The following is a 12,324-nucleotide window of genomic DNA, read 5'->3' as shown; positions in this document are numbered from 1 at the left end:
TCTTTCTCGGTGGCGCTATACGCCTGCTCACGACTCGTCAGCTTACGACTAGCATACAGGACGGGGTGTTCTACTTCTCCATTTTCCCGTTGGCACAGTACAACGCCCATGCCTCGCTCACTAGCATCACACTGAACAACGAACCCTTTTGTGTAGTCGGGCGATCGTAGCACAGGCTGGCTTGTTAGGGCGCTCTTTAGGGCGCTAAAAGCTCTTTCCTTCGTCTCATCCCAGACGACTGTTTGCGGCTCTGTCTTTCTTAGAGCATCCGTCAAGGGAGCCGCGATATCAGAGTACCTGGGGATGTACCTCTGATAGTAGCCGGCGACACCTAAGAACGACCGAATATCGGTCTTCGTGCGCGGTTGCGGGAAGTCTCGCACAGCGGCCACTTTTATTTCAGAGGGGCGGCGACGACCCCGACCAATCACGTGTCCGAGGTAGACAACCTCGGCCTGTGCTAACTGGCACTTGGGAGCTTTGACTGTCAAGCCCGCATCGCGCAGGCGGGTTAGCACTGCCCGCAAGTGGGCCATATGCTCAGGCCAGGATGCGGAGAATATCGCTACGTCGTCTAGATACGGTAAAGCGAATTCTTGCTGTCCCCGCAACACTTTATCCATGAGGCTTGAAAAGCAGTATGGCGCGTTCTTCAAACCAAAACTCAAAACTTTAGGACGGAATGTCCCCATTGGTGAAATGAATGCCGCATACCTACTAGCCTCTTCTGTAAGTGGAACCTGCCAATAACCCCTGACAAGATCTAGGGTGGAAATAAACTGAGCGCTACTCACTCTCTCAAGGCGCTCCTCGATGTTAGGGATCGGATAAATTTGATCCTTAGTGATGGAATTAAGCCTGCGGTAGTCGACGCAAGGACGAGGTTCCTTGCCCGGTACCTCAACTAAAATCAAAGGGGAGGTATAATCACTCTCACCCGCTTCAATAACACCGAGCTGTAGCATTTTCGTTACCTCAGCCTCCATAATATCGCTCTGGCGGGGTGACACCCGGTACGCCTTGGATCGTACTGGCTCTGGGGAGGTAAGTTCTATGTCATGAGTAAGGACAGAAGTCCTACCAGGCCTCTCAGAGAACAGACCTTGAAACTCTTGTAAGAGCTGGTGTAGTTCGGTTTTCTGCTCAGGCGACAGCGATGCTTTACTTATTAAGTCACTAATGACTTGATCGGTGTCTTTCCTGTTTGTCACTGAGCCTAGTCCCGGAAGCTCGACCGGAAGCTCTTCTAACTTTCCCGCATCGGGAATTTCCTCTCCAGTATCTGGTGCCTTTAACGCTACAGGGTCAAGTTTATCCCGTTCGGGCGTGCTCTGAATACCAGCTTGCTGCGCCTCTGACCCTTTTTCATCGTTCAACAACGTCGGCCCCGCAACTACCGCCTTTGCAGCGAGCTCCCGAACCTTCGATCTGGTTAAGGCCTGAACGCTAGCCTCACCAAACAAAAGCCCCTTCTCGCGCAGGAGGTGATCGGACCTGTTCGAAAATAGGTACGGGTACTGGGGGGGCAGCATAGATGACACTGCGGCCTCCGTCTCAAGTGCTCCGAAAGGTCCTTCAATAAGCACTTTTGCTACCGGCAGACACACGCTATGAGCTTCCACTGCTTGCTTGATCCATGCGCACTCGCCCGTGAACATTTCGGGTTCTACGTAAGAGGGGTGAACTACATCCATTGTAGCTGCGGAATCGCGAAGCACTCGGCACTCTTTCCCGTTCACGAGGAGGTCTCGCATGTAAGGCTCGAGAAGCTTCATGTTCTCGTCAGTGCTGCCTAATGAAAAAAACACGACTTTTGGTTTTGTTTCTGGGCACTGCGCCGAAAAGTGACCCGGCTTCTGGCACGTATAACAAACGCGCGCTTGCCTCGTCTCGAACCGCTTTCTGCGTTCGGCTTCGGTTGCCGCCGTCTCCTTACGTTCGGTCGGACTGCTTTCACTCGCATCCGCACTACGTGTATCCCCCTTTGCTCTCATGGGTGTGAACTTCGGCCTCTCCAACTTGGAGCCAAATTCACCCTTTTGACCGTCCTTAGCTCCGCGAGCCCGACGCGTCACAAACTCCTCGGCTAGCTCAGCGGCTCTAGCCACCGTACTAACGTCTGGCCTATCCAAGACCCAGTACCGCACGTTCTCAGGTAACCGACTATAAAACTGTTCTAGCCCGAAACACTGCAGAACTTTCTCATGGTCACCAAACGCTTTCTCTTCTTTGAGCCACTCCTGCATGTTTGACATAAGCCTGTACGCAAACTCTGTATATGACTCACTTTTGCCTTTCTCATTTTCCCGAAACTTCCGACGGAACGCCTCCGCTGACAGCCGGTACTTTTTTAGCAGACTCGATTTCACTTTGTCGAAATCCTCTGCCTCCTCTCTCTCCAAGCGAGCGACTACGTCGGCCGCCTCGCCGGGTAGCAAAGTGAGCAAGCGCTGTGGCCACGTTTCCCGAGAGAACCCCTGCTTCTCGCACGTTCGCTCAAAGTTAACCAGGAACAAACCAATGTCCTCTCCAAGCTTAAACGGCCGCATCAGGTCAGTCATTTTGAACAATACTCGTTCTCCTGCACCGTGTGCCTGACTTCCATTACGAGCGCGTTCCATCTCTACCTCGAGACGCTTCATTTCCAAAGCGTGTTGACGGTCGCGCTCTTCTTTTTCTTTCTCTTTTTGTTCTTTACGTTCGCGCTCATCTTTCTCTTTCTGTTCTTTAAGTTCGCGCTCCTGTTTCTCTTTTTGCTCCTCCCTCTCCTCAATTGTCTCAAGGCATTCCGACAGCTCGTCATCCTCAGCTTCTAACTCAAGAATAGCCCTTAGCAGTTCTGGTTTTCTGAGTTTGTCTGAGACATCCAGACCCAACTCTCTTGCAAGCTCCAGCAATTTCGGTTTGCGCAACGACTTCAAATCCATGGCTGCTCTGAATGCTGCTTTCTCTACTGCCTACTATTGTCTTGCCGCAAACTAACCCGGTAGCAACGACAACCACAATTACCAGCTCTGTTTCTAACTCTAACAAAAGCCTGGCAAAACTCAGAAGAAGAACGTCCCGCACTCACCAAACCTCGCAGCCAAGACTTCAGCGCAGTCGTTCCGCTGCAGGCAACCAGTCATCACACAGGGCTCGTTGCGCTGCTCCCGGATGGTCGTTGTGCTGCTCAGCATACAGTCAACCGCATCTCTTCGCTGCTGGCCTCCGTTGTCGCGATCTCACCGCTGGCAACCAGATGTTGTAATCGTACCGCTGCCACGAGTTGTTGGGGTCTCGGTGCTGACGCCCGTTATTGCCAATGGGTCGCAAGCCCCAAGGGTAGCGTTGGCCTGGCGGCCTGGGGCACTGGAAGCATCCGAAGGTCCCGGCAAAGCATGAGAAGACTGGTAACAGAACAACTTGTTTATTCTAACATAGCAAAAGAGCGGCCGGTCAGGTCGACCGAATTGGAGAGACGGGAGAGCACGTAACTCAACAGTACAAATCGGAGCCTCTCTCCTGGCGTCCGGGGGCAGCTGCTCTTATACTCCCGGCGTCGCGGTCCAAAAGGGAAGGAGGGAAGGTCACGGGATGAAGGTCACGGGACGGCGCAGCAGGAGCCCACGACGGCGCGAACTGTCGGGCCGAGAGACCTGCTGAACCGAGTGTAGTGACGCATCGCCAACCGCCCACACGACGGCGCGAACGGTTGAGCCGAGAGACCTCCAGGCTCCTCATTCGGGGAACTCCGCTCCCCGGCTGCCGCGCTTTGACAAGCGAGGGCACACACACACACACGCACACACGAAGACACGTGGCACTGAAACACGCCTGGGCACGCTTGGCGGGTAGGCGTTGCGGCGGCGTCGGACGGGCCAAAATGTCCGCCGCTTTGAACAAAGCCCCGGCGTCCGTTGCATCCGCGCCGGCATTACCGCGCGTTGTAGGCGAAACGTAACAATGGGCATGCTCCGCAAGAGGTGAGATGTTTTTCCTTGTCTTACAAGCCCTTGTTGACGTACATCATTGTATGCTTTTTAAGAATATCTGTGTCCATCCTACCGGTCGGACCTTCAGTCTTTGCCAGCTGTCGTCCTGTTTTTACTGCTTCGCGGCGTGCAGTCCTTGAACGAAGTTATTCGATTGCCAACTTGGTCAATCTGCGCCCCTTCTTTGACTATAACAGAGTTGAATAAACGTCGTCCCAACGTCACAGCTACCGTTCGCGATGAAGAGAAACGTCAGCGCTGTGTTCATTTCCTAACGCATTACCATAGTTTACATGTATGCGACATGCAGGAAATGGAAAATCTTTCTAGGATCACTAAAGTACTACTTGACTTCGACATTTATCCTGTGGGATAATGTTCCGTATCTGCAGGGGCACGTTGTGTATATTGCGTCCTGCTTAGCCCCTGTCTTCAGTAACCTGCACCTCGCAGAATTGGTATAGGAACCTAACTTAACTTCTAGAAGGAACAGAAGTTTATAGAGGTTTCTGATTTGTTGATGATGTTTTATTGTTGCTTGAGGGCGCCTCACAGAGTTTTTACAAGCAATGTCGGAAAGTTATACATGTCATATGTATACATATATCATGCATATGTAAATATCTTAGTTCCCTTGAATGTACCGTCGAGATGCCACTGGATGGAACCATCCGATCCCTCAATGTGAAATTTGTTTTCTGAAGATCACACACCATGCTAAAAACGCTCTGTCTAATAAGCCACTTCAATGGTGTCATTCAATTCTCTCCAAGCTTGTTAAAGGGAACACGTAATAATGTGTCTAGGAATTGCACTAGAAAAACGTTGCCCTCGTTTATCTAAAGGCGCCCTGAAACACTTTTCTTCGCTAGTAATCGAATTATCTCACCAATAAGGTATGTCGCCTCACAAATTCCCGACCGAAGCACGTTTTTCCAATCTACAAGCGGAGCTAAACTTAGTTATCGCGCCAATCAGCGACTTTCTCTCTGCTTCCGTCTCCACTAGGGCGCTGCAAGTTACATGGGGGTAGAGTTAGTGCCCGTGGCTGCCGTATACAGTAACTATACACAGAGGAGAAGCCAAGGAGGCAAACCCCCAACAAGTTGAGGGACTAGTCGGTGAGAGGGCTCGTCGTGGCATCCCGTGACGGTCGCGGTAGGCTAAGCTATGCAGCACGCCACTGCTATCTCGGAGGCCACGTGGAGGAAAGGCATCTAAGCGCAAATGCCCTGTGTAGATCGGCTGTGCTAATACGAAATTATTTTTCTGTCTCTCTTTAGGTCAGAGACTCAAAAACCTTTCATTTGTTTGACTCGACTTAGCAATAATAGTGTTAACGAGAATGTGCTCGCGATCACGTAATAAGTCAATACCTATTGATTCGTATCGCTGCTTGCAATGACGCTGCACATGACGACATTACGAAGGCGAGAGCAAGAGACTTTTCTCTGTTTTGGACGCGAGAGAGAATGTTCTGTACCACACGCAGCGCAATAATATTTGGTTTACATGTTCATAGAGCCTCTTCTACAGATCGTCGATGTGATAGTATCGGTTTCTTAAGGGCTCCTCGGGGAAGCACAGTCGGGAGGGGCTGTACCCTCGACGCCAGCAAGCATAGAGTCCGGCAAAAAAAAAAAAGTTTTATTCTGTACGCCCACCCCTTGTCCCATAACGTGAGAAATATACGCCTTCTGGGAAAAGTGAATCTATTTTTTTTTCACTGCGAACAAGCTAGCCAGTCTATGTGTACGAACAAAACCAGATAATGCAATAAGAAGCCCATGTAAAAAGAATCATCGAGGTAATTTTGTTAATTGCCAACGGAAGCAAGTTTGTTGATTCATATACCGTATACCATTACCTAGTGCATAGGAGCGCACACCAAGGGGGCAGAGAGGGGACAATTGCTCTCCCTATGCTGGTGAGAAGGGACGAAAATGGACCCTTAGCAAAATTCTTAAAGTACGCTGCCCTACTAAGATAATTTTTTTTTCATCTTTAATACTGGCTACCTGACTACAGTTCCGCTGCAGGTACGATGCATCTGATAGAAAGCGTCGAGAGTGTGTCGTTTCAATGAACTTCCATGCGCCTTTTTCAGTTTTTTTTTTCTTCCTTCGAGAGGGTTGGGGGGGGGGGGGCTATGTAATGACTTCGGGGGCCTTGCCCACCCCCTAGATGCTTATGTTTGTGGGGTAAAATACAAGGGCAAACTGGCAGATGCATGAATGAGCGACTGAGGGAGGCAATCTAACAAAAGAAACGAATCACCGCGGGATGCTTTTTTTTCTCCATCACTCTCACAAGTGTGGTTGCACTTCCAGTTTTCAATATACAGTTGCCCTTTGAAAAAAAAAAACAACAAATTTGAATAGAGTCACCTGAGTGTTGAAAGTGTTCACATTGAGGCACTTGGCGAAGCGTGTGTGAGGAAGGCTCCAAGGTCACTGTGAAAGAAGGACACGAATTTCCCATGCATACGTTAGCGATACTAGTTACTGTTTGGTTTGTTTAGCCGTACTGTAACTCTTAGCGCTCAGTTATGGACACTGTAGTAGGACACTTGTCTGTGACGTATTTGCGCGATGCATAAGTGTCATTCTTTCCCGAAATTATATTGTTGGCAGTTTGCGCTGTGTGTGTGTTGCCCTTTCTTTCTGTCTGTGCAGTAGCTGTGCTACAACCGAAAATTCTTCATGCGAAACCACCCGAGTCGAGAACATGTCCCGCAATTGCGATTCTTGCTTTTCGCATAGCGCTTAAGACTTACGAAAAGCCCACGTATTCTAAACATTACAGATTTGATTCCTCAGGCACTGTTTCTAGACTTTGTTTATGCAACCATAAGGTCGCTGTAATCGCGCTATGCTAATGCAAACCGGGTAAATATATAAGCTCCCGAACTGGTGGGAACTGCAAAGCGTTAGCTAGTCGTGACACCCTAACCTCGGGAGCTCTTTTTATAAAACTCCCTTAAAACTCCCTATTACGGATCTCGCCGTTAGAAGCGCCTTGCCCGTGCAACGTGAACAGAATGCACTGTGTGACTTCTTAGCGCTGGTAGCGGGCTGTGCGACCGATGGCTAATGCAAGGAAAGTACTACCGCAAGCGCAAGCTGGAACTTCTTTTCCTTCCGAAATTCTGAAGTTTTGCTGCTCCCGCTCACTTGGTATGTACCGTCTTTGCAGCGCGACAGGTTTCTCAGCAGCAGGGGTTGCGAACTACACAAATTACCTATTACATTTTTTTTCGAACGTGACTCCTACTCATGCGGCGTTGAGGTACGTTGCCAGCTGGCTCTTTCTAGCTCCTCCTTGTGATCGTTTCTGTGCGCACTACTTTACAATAACTGTCATACAATGATCTCCTCATTGTGTTTTACGTTATTCTAGTGACACACATGTATACGTTCTTGTGCTTTACGTTGAACTGCTCCCTTTTTATTTGCTCTTCAGGCGGCAACGTATCGAATCTAGAAAACATGGACGGACTCGACATGTGGGACTACCTGTCGAACGGAACGGGTTCCGCTCGTACCGAACTCGTCTACAATATCGAACCCTTGGAGCCGCAGGAATCGTCTGTGGCAGCCATCCGTGACTCGCAGTACAAGCTGGTACTCGACCCCACGGGTGCTGACAACGACCGCTACCGAACGACAGGGGGACGTCGTCCTTTCGACGACCTCGACGAACTGCTCGCCCGCTCAAAAGCGGCCGAGACGCTGAGGAGGTTCTACAACACGGATAGCTTGACCTTCCCTAAAGACTGGAGGCAGAGGGCGACGCTTACCTGCGGCGAAAACACCACTGAGAACTTCTCCCCCGATGACAAAGTGTTCCTGTTTGATATCGCCAAGGATCCGTGCGAGCTGAACAATCTCGCAGAAGAACACCCAGACGTGAGTGTCACAAATTGGCCGCTTTGACGTAATTAGGAGTAGGTTTTTGTCAGCTATTAATAAGTATGCAACGCACTGAAGCATACGGGGATACCGGAGAGAAAGAAAATGAGATAGCAGAGGCAAGCAGGTTGGCCTGCAGAGAAACATCCAACCTGTCAGCCTACATTAGGGTATACATTCCAAAGAAATGTTGCAGCGCATATTTTGAAACTCAAGTTCGTTCACACTGTATGCTCTCGCATGAGTTAGCTAAGTGTATTTGAATAATTTCAGTTTAAGCTTATTAGCTGTCTTCTGTAACTGTGCAGATTAGATAAGGCACAGCTGACTGCAGTGCACGAAAATTACTGCGTTCAGATAATAGCCTCATTTACTTACGTCCTCCGTTCTGCGTACATCGGTTTACGCTATTCAGAAATCAACCTCACAACCACGGCTCTAACCGGCGGCCGTGTCACAACCATGCAGCTACCACGTGGTTTCAAATCAATTAAGGCAAGAACTACTACCAAGTTTTTGATAAACAGTTTATGAACCAGGGCTAGACACAGGATTTCCACGAGGAGACATGCCTTCGGCACTGCTAATCTGATCAACTCTGTTTCTCCCTGTAAACCGTCCGTCTTGTTTTAATTAGAAACGATCGACAAATTTTCACTTTCTTTTACAATTGATGACCAAAGCTTTTCACCAGGGGTGGTATTCTGTAGGAGTCCACATAGTGGACTGTCCATTTCGGCCGCTGCTGATTGGCTGGGGCTGCTTGACTCCTCCTCGCCCGTACAGCTGCATCCAATCAGCAGCGGCCGAAATGGACAGTCCACTAGGTGGACTCTCAGAGAATACCACCCCAGGGTTACTCAATAGCCGCGTTCCTCAATTTCCATTTACGATTATTTTTGCCTGTCTTACCTTACACAGGCGCTCATTCTGCGTCCTCGATTTGAGCAAAAACAAAAGTAGGCAGTCACGTCCGGAGGCGAAGCGTTGAAAGCGTTAACGACGCACAGAGTTACGCTGTAAGAGTCTCAGAACGCTGGCAGGATGGGGAGCGTCGCCGGTGGTGTACTGGCGTCACCCATCGCACGTCAGCGGTGCACGAGATCAGACAGAAAAATAAACACTCCACGTTTACCAGCGCTGAAGAAAAGGATTAGGTAGATACAGCTTGACGTTTACTATTCGTTCTGCTCAGACCAGTGCTTGCACCACGGTGTGGTATACAGTGGGCTGCTCAGCAGGAACGATAACGCGCGCGCGCTCACAACGCTCAACCCAGCAGCGGTGGTCAGGACACCGCCCCTGCTGCAGCAGAGCGGTTTGAACGAAGCGTCATGGTGCATCCTCTTGAATGCGTCGCTTTTGCAGACGAACTCACGGCGCCTCTCTGGAGACTTTCTAATCCACCATGTGTGGGCTGCGTGGGCCACGCAGGCATGTCGATACCTTCACAGTGCGGCAGCGTCAGTGGCAATTAATGGTGGCCCATCAGCTCGAACATGCTTGGAGCGCTCGTATGTAATTGCTATCGTAATAAATTTGGGATCCACACAAAAGTAGCACGAAGCAACTAAGCACGAACTACATAGGAAGCTTCGCATCTGGTCAAAAAAAATTTATCTAGGTCTCGGTATCTAACCCTGAAGCCACTTCTCTCCCACCTGGTCTCTCTACAATCTGCGCTAACGAGAGGGGTACCAGGCTCGCGGAGCTAAGCGGAATTAACGGAGAGCTTCAAGTGCAACTCGTAACTCAAAACTTCACTGTCGGGTCTAGGGCAATTTTTTCTTTTCCTTGCGCAAAGCATCCTCCCCTCTGAGAAATTTCGCGGAACTGATTTGCCGTCATACTTTCTTTTTATTTTGCAGATTGTATCTACTTTGAAGAAACGTTTAGATTATTACCGATCAGTTGCCACTCCTAGTTTGAACAAACCCGTTGATCCTGCAAGCTTTCCGGAGAACCACGACGGAACATGGGCACCTTGGGTTGAGTCATCTTAAGAGTCGTGTACACGTTGACAGTACGGGCGCGCTATACTTATTCAATCAAAAATAAAGTTCTGTGGGGAAGGGCATCCTTATTTAACAGCATCTGAATGCAACAAAATCTGAAAAAGAAATGAGTAAAAGCTCAAAGAACGGGACCTGTCGACAGAGACAGGCGAAGCGCTTCTTCGGTCTCAGTCTGCACGTCCCGTTCTTTGCACTGTTACCCGTTTTTTTTTTTTTTTTCAGACATGTACCATCCGACCCTAGTTTGCACTGTATGTCAATAAATCAACTGCTCGTGGAACGTCATTGCCAAATATATACTTAACGAGACTGAACAACGGATGTTGTTCTGTCCTTGTGTAGTTTATTCGCGCTGTAAAGGGAACTATGAAAGCAAGTTCATACCCACTGTATGTTAGTATCTGTTCCGGCATATTCATTGCATTTAACTTCTCTTGCGCATAGTAAAGTCGATCACCCCTTTCTTGTTTTCTTTTCTCTTCTATGATGTGTCGTGCTTTGGAAGTACCTATGTGCAGCGTGCGTGGGTTAGTACCTTTGCCTGTAAGTTCGCAACAATATTAAGAACACATTTTAGCCCTGGTGCCAGCAGCTACAACAGATATTTATTTATTTATTCCGATACCTCAAAGGCTCCCGGAGGGGTTTTACCTTAGGAGTGGGCGCGTACATTTTATTTACCATAAGTTTGTTCTTCAATGATGCGTTTAAAATGAAGAGGGTTCTCATGAAGAAGAGTTGAAGCGGGAAGTTCATTCCTGTCACTTGAGGTACGAACCAAAAATGAGGATAGATGAGCGGTGGTTCGGGCTGGTGGAGGATACATGGCTTTGTTGTGGTTGGTCTTGTTCGAATGGCGGCAAACTGGACAAAAGTTGGAGGACCGGGGAGATGCATGGAAGAACTTGTGGAACAGTGAGAGACTGGCAGTTTTTCAGCGAAGTAGAAGGTTAGGAAGGTTAGCCCATGACTTAAGTTCTGTAGTACTGGAAGTAAAAGCATAATCACAGGGAATAAACCGCGCCACATGATTTTGGATTCCTTCTAACATGTTACTATAGTTAGCTTGGTAAAGGTCCCATATGGCACATGGGTATTCGGCTTTAGGTCTGACAAAAGTACACAATTCTATATGTTTGGACAGGAGCGGGAGCAAATCAGAGGTTACGGCGCAAGTAACCAAGCATGCGGTTAGCATCGTTAGTTATCTTGTTATTGTGTGTGAACCATGACATATCGGAGCGAAGACTGATACCAAGGTATTTGTAAGTACTAACTGAGGAAATAATGGAACCTTTGATTACATATTCACGGGCGGGATAGGATGGCCTGCGGTGGAAAGACAAAAGGGATGACTTGTTAGTATTCAGGCTCATTAAGCATTTTTTGCGCCAAGTTTCTATGACAAAAAGATTAGCTTGAAGAGCTAGTACGTCGTCAGTATTATTAACTTTCCGATAGAGCACGCAATCATCAGCAAATAAGCGTATTTCTGATGAAATGTTAGTCGGTAAGTCGCTAATATATACTAGGAAAAGCGGCAAGCCGAGTAGAGTTCTCTGAGGAACGCCAGAATCTACAGGGCAAAAAACGCGATAGAGTGACCATTAGCATATACAAATTGTTGTCGGTTAGTTAAAAAGCTACGTATCCAATCAAATGAACGGGGGTTAAGATTTAGTATGGAAAGTATTTGAAATAATTAGTAGTGAGGTACTTTATTGTCAAGAAAAGTCAAGAAAAAATGCATCGACGGGAGTGTTAGTGTCAAGACTGGAACTGATATCGTTAATAAAGGGTGTAAGTTGGGTGTCGCATGAGAAACCTTTTTAGAAACCATGCTGGTCTCTAAAAAAATTACTTATCATTTGTTGACAGCCAGAACCCCTTAGCTTGCTTGAAAATACTTCATTGATGAAAGTTATAATGCTGTATATTTTCACGTGTTTTTTTTTTAATATTTGCTTGAACCTCTAATATGGGCTAACTTGCTTGCGAAGCTCTTTCACGCTTTGGCTCCAAAGACGTCGACAAAATTTTCAATCCTTTTTGTTCTACTACAACACTGGGTACTTTGTTTAAACGGTTTAGCGTTGTCACACAAAAGGTAAGTGTTGACAGGTGGGCCTGTTTATCTTTTTCGGGAGGGCGCTTTTCACCGTCAAAGAAATGTTATCGCTCATCGCGGGACGCGCCTGCATGTCTCGGAAGTTTCTGGAATGTTATCGATGGTTCTGTCCGCTGTCGTCACCGAACCTTGCGTAATCTGATCGCATGCCTGCGCGGCGCGAATGGCGTAGAACTTTCTGGAAGACACATGTGCACCAGCGATTACTCTGGAACGTTCGATGGCCCAGGTATAAAAGCCGACGCGCTTGACGGGCAAATCATGTTTAGATCGATCGCCGACTGCGTTCGCCGCTA

The 12,324-nt window shown here is 48.3% G+C and overlaps 1 protein-coding gene across 1 annotated transcript in view; it reads left to right on the top strand.

Moving 5' to 3' along the window:
- LOC126529394 (arylsulfatase B-like) overlaps positions 1 to 10,185 on the top strand; it is a 43,159-nt gene extending 32,974 nt beyond the window's left edge. Inside the window, exons 8-9 of the mRNA XM_072284100.1 lie at positions 7,437 to 7,882; positions 9,754 to 10,185. Coding sequence (XP_072140201.1) covers positions 7,437 to 7,882; positions 9,754 to 9,888 — 581 coding nt within the window. The 3' untranslated portion in view covers positions 9,889 to 10,185. The remainder of the gene's footprint in view (positions 1 to 7,436; positions 7,883 to 9,753) is intronic.
- The last annotated feature ends 2,139 nt before the right edge of the window (positions 10,186 to 12,324 follow it).

Source organism: Dermacentor andersoni, chromosome 8 (genome assembly GCF_023375885.2).
Source record: "Dermacentor andersoni chromosome 8, qqDerAnde1_hic_scaffold, whole genome shotgun sequence".
In the NCBI taxonomy this organism is placed as follows: Eukaryota; Metazoa; Arthropoda; class Arachnida; order Ixodida; family Ixodidae; genus Dermacentor; species Dermacentor andersoni.
This window is presented reverse-complemented; position numbering and strand designations above follow the sequence as displayed.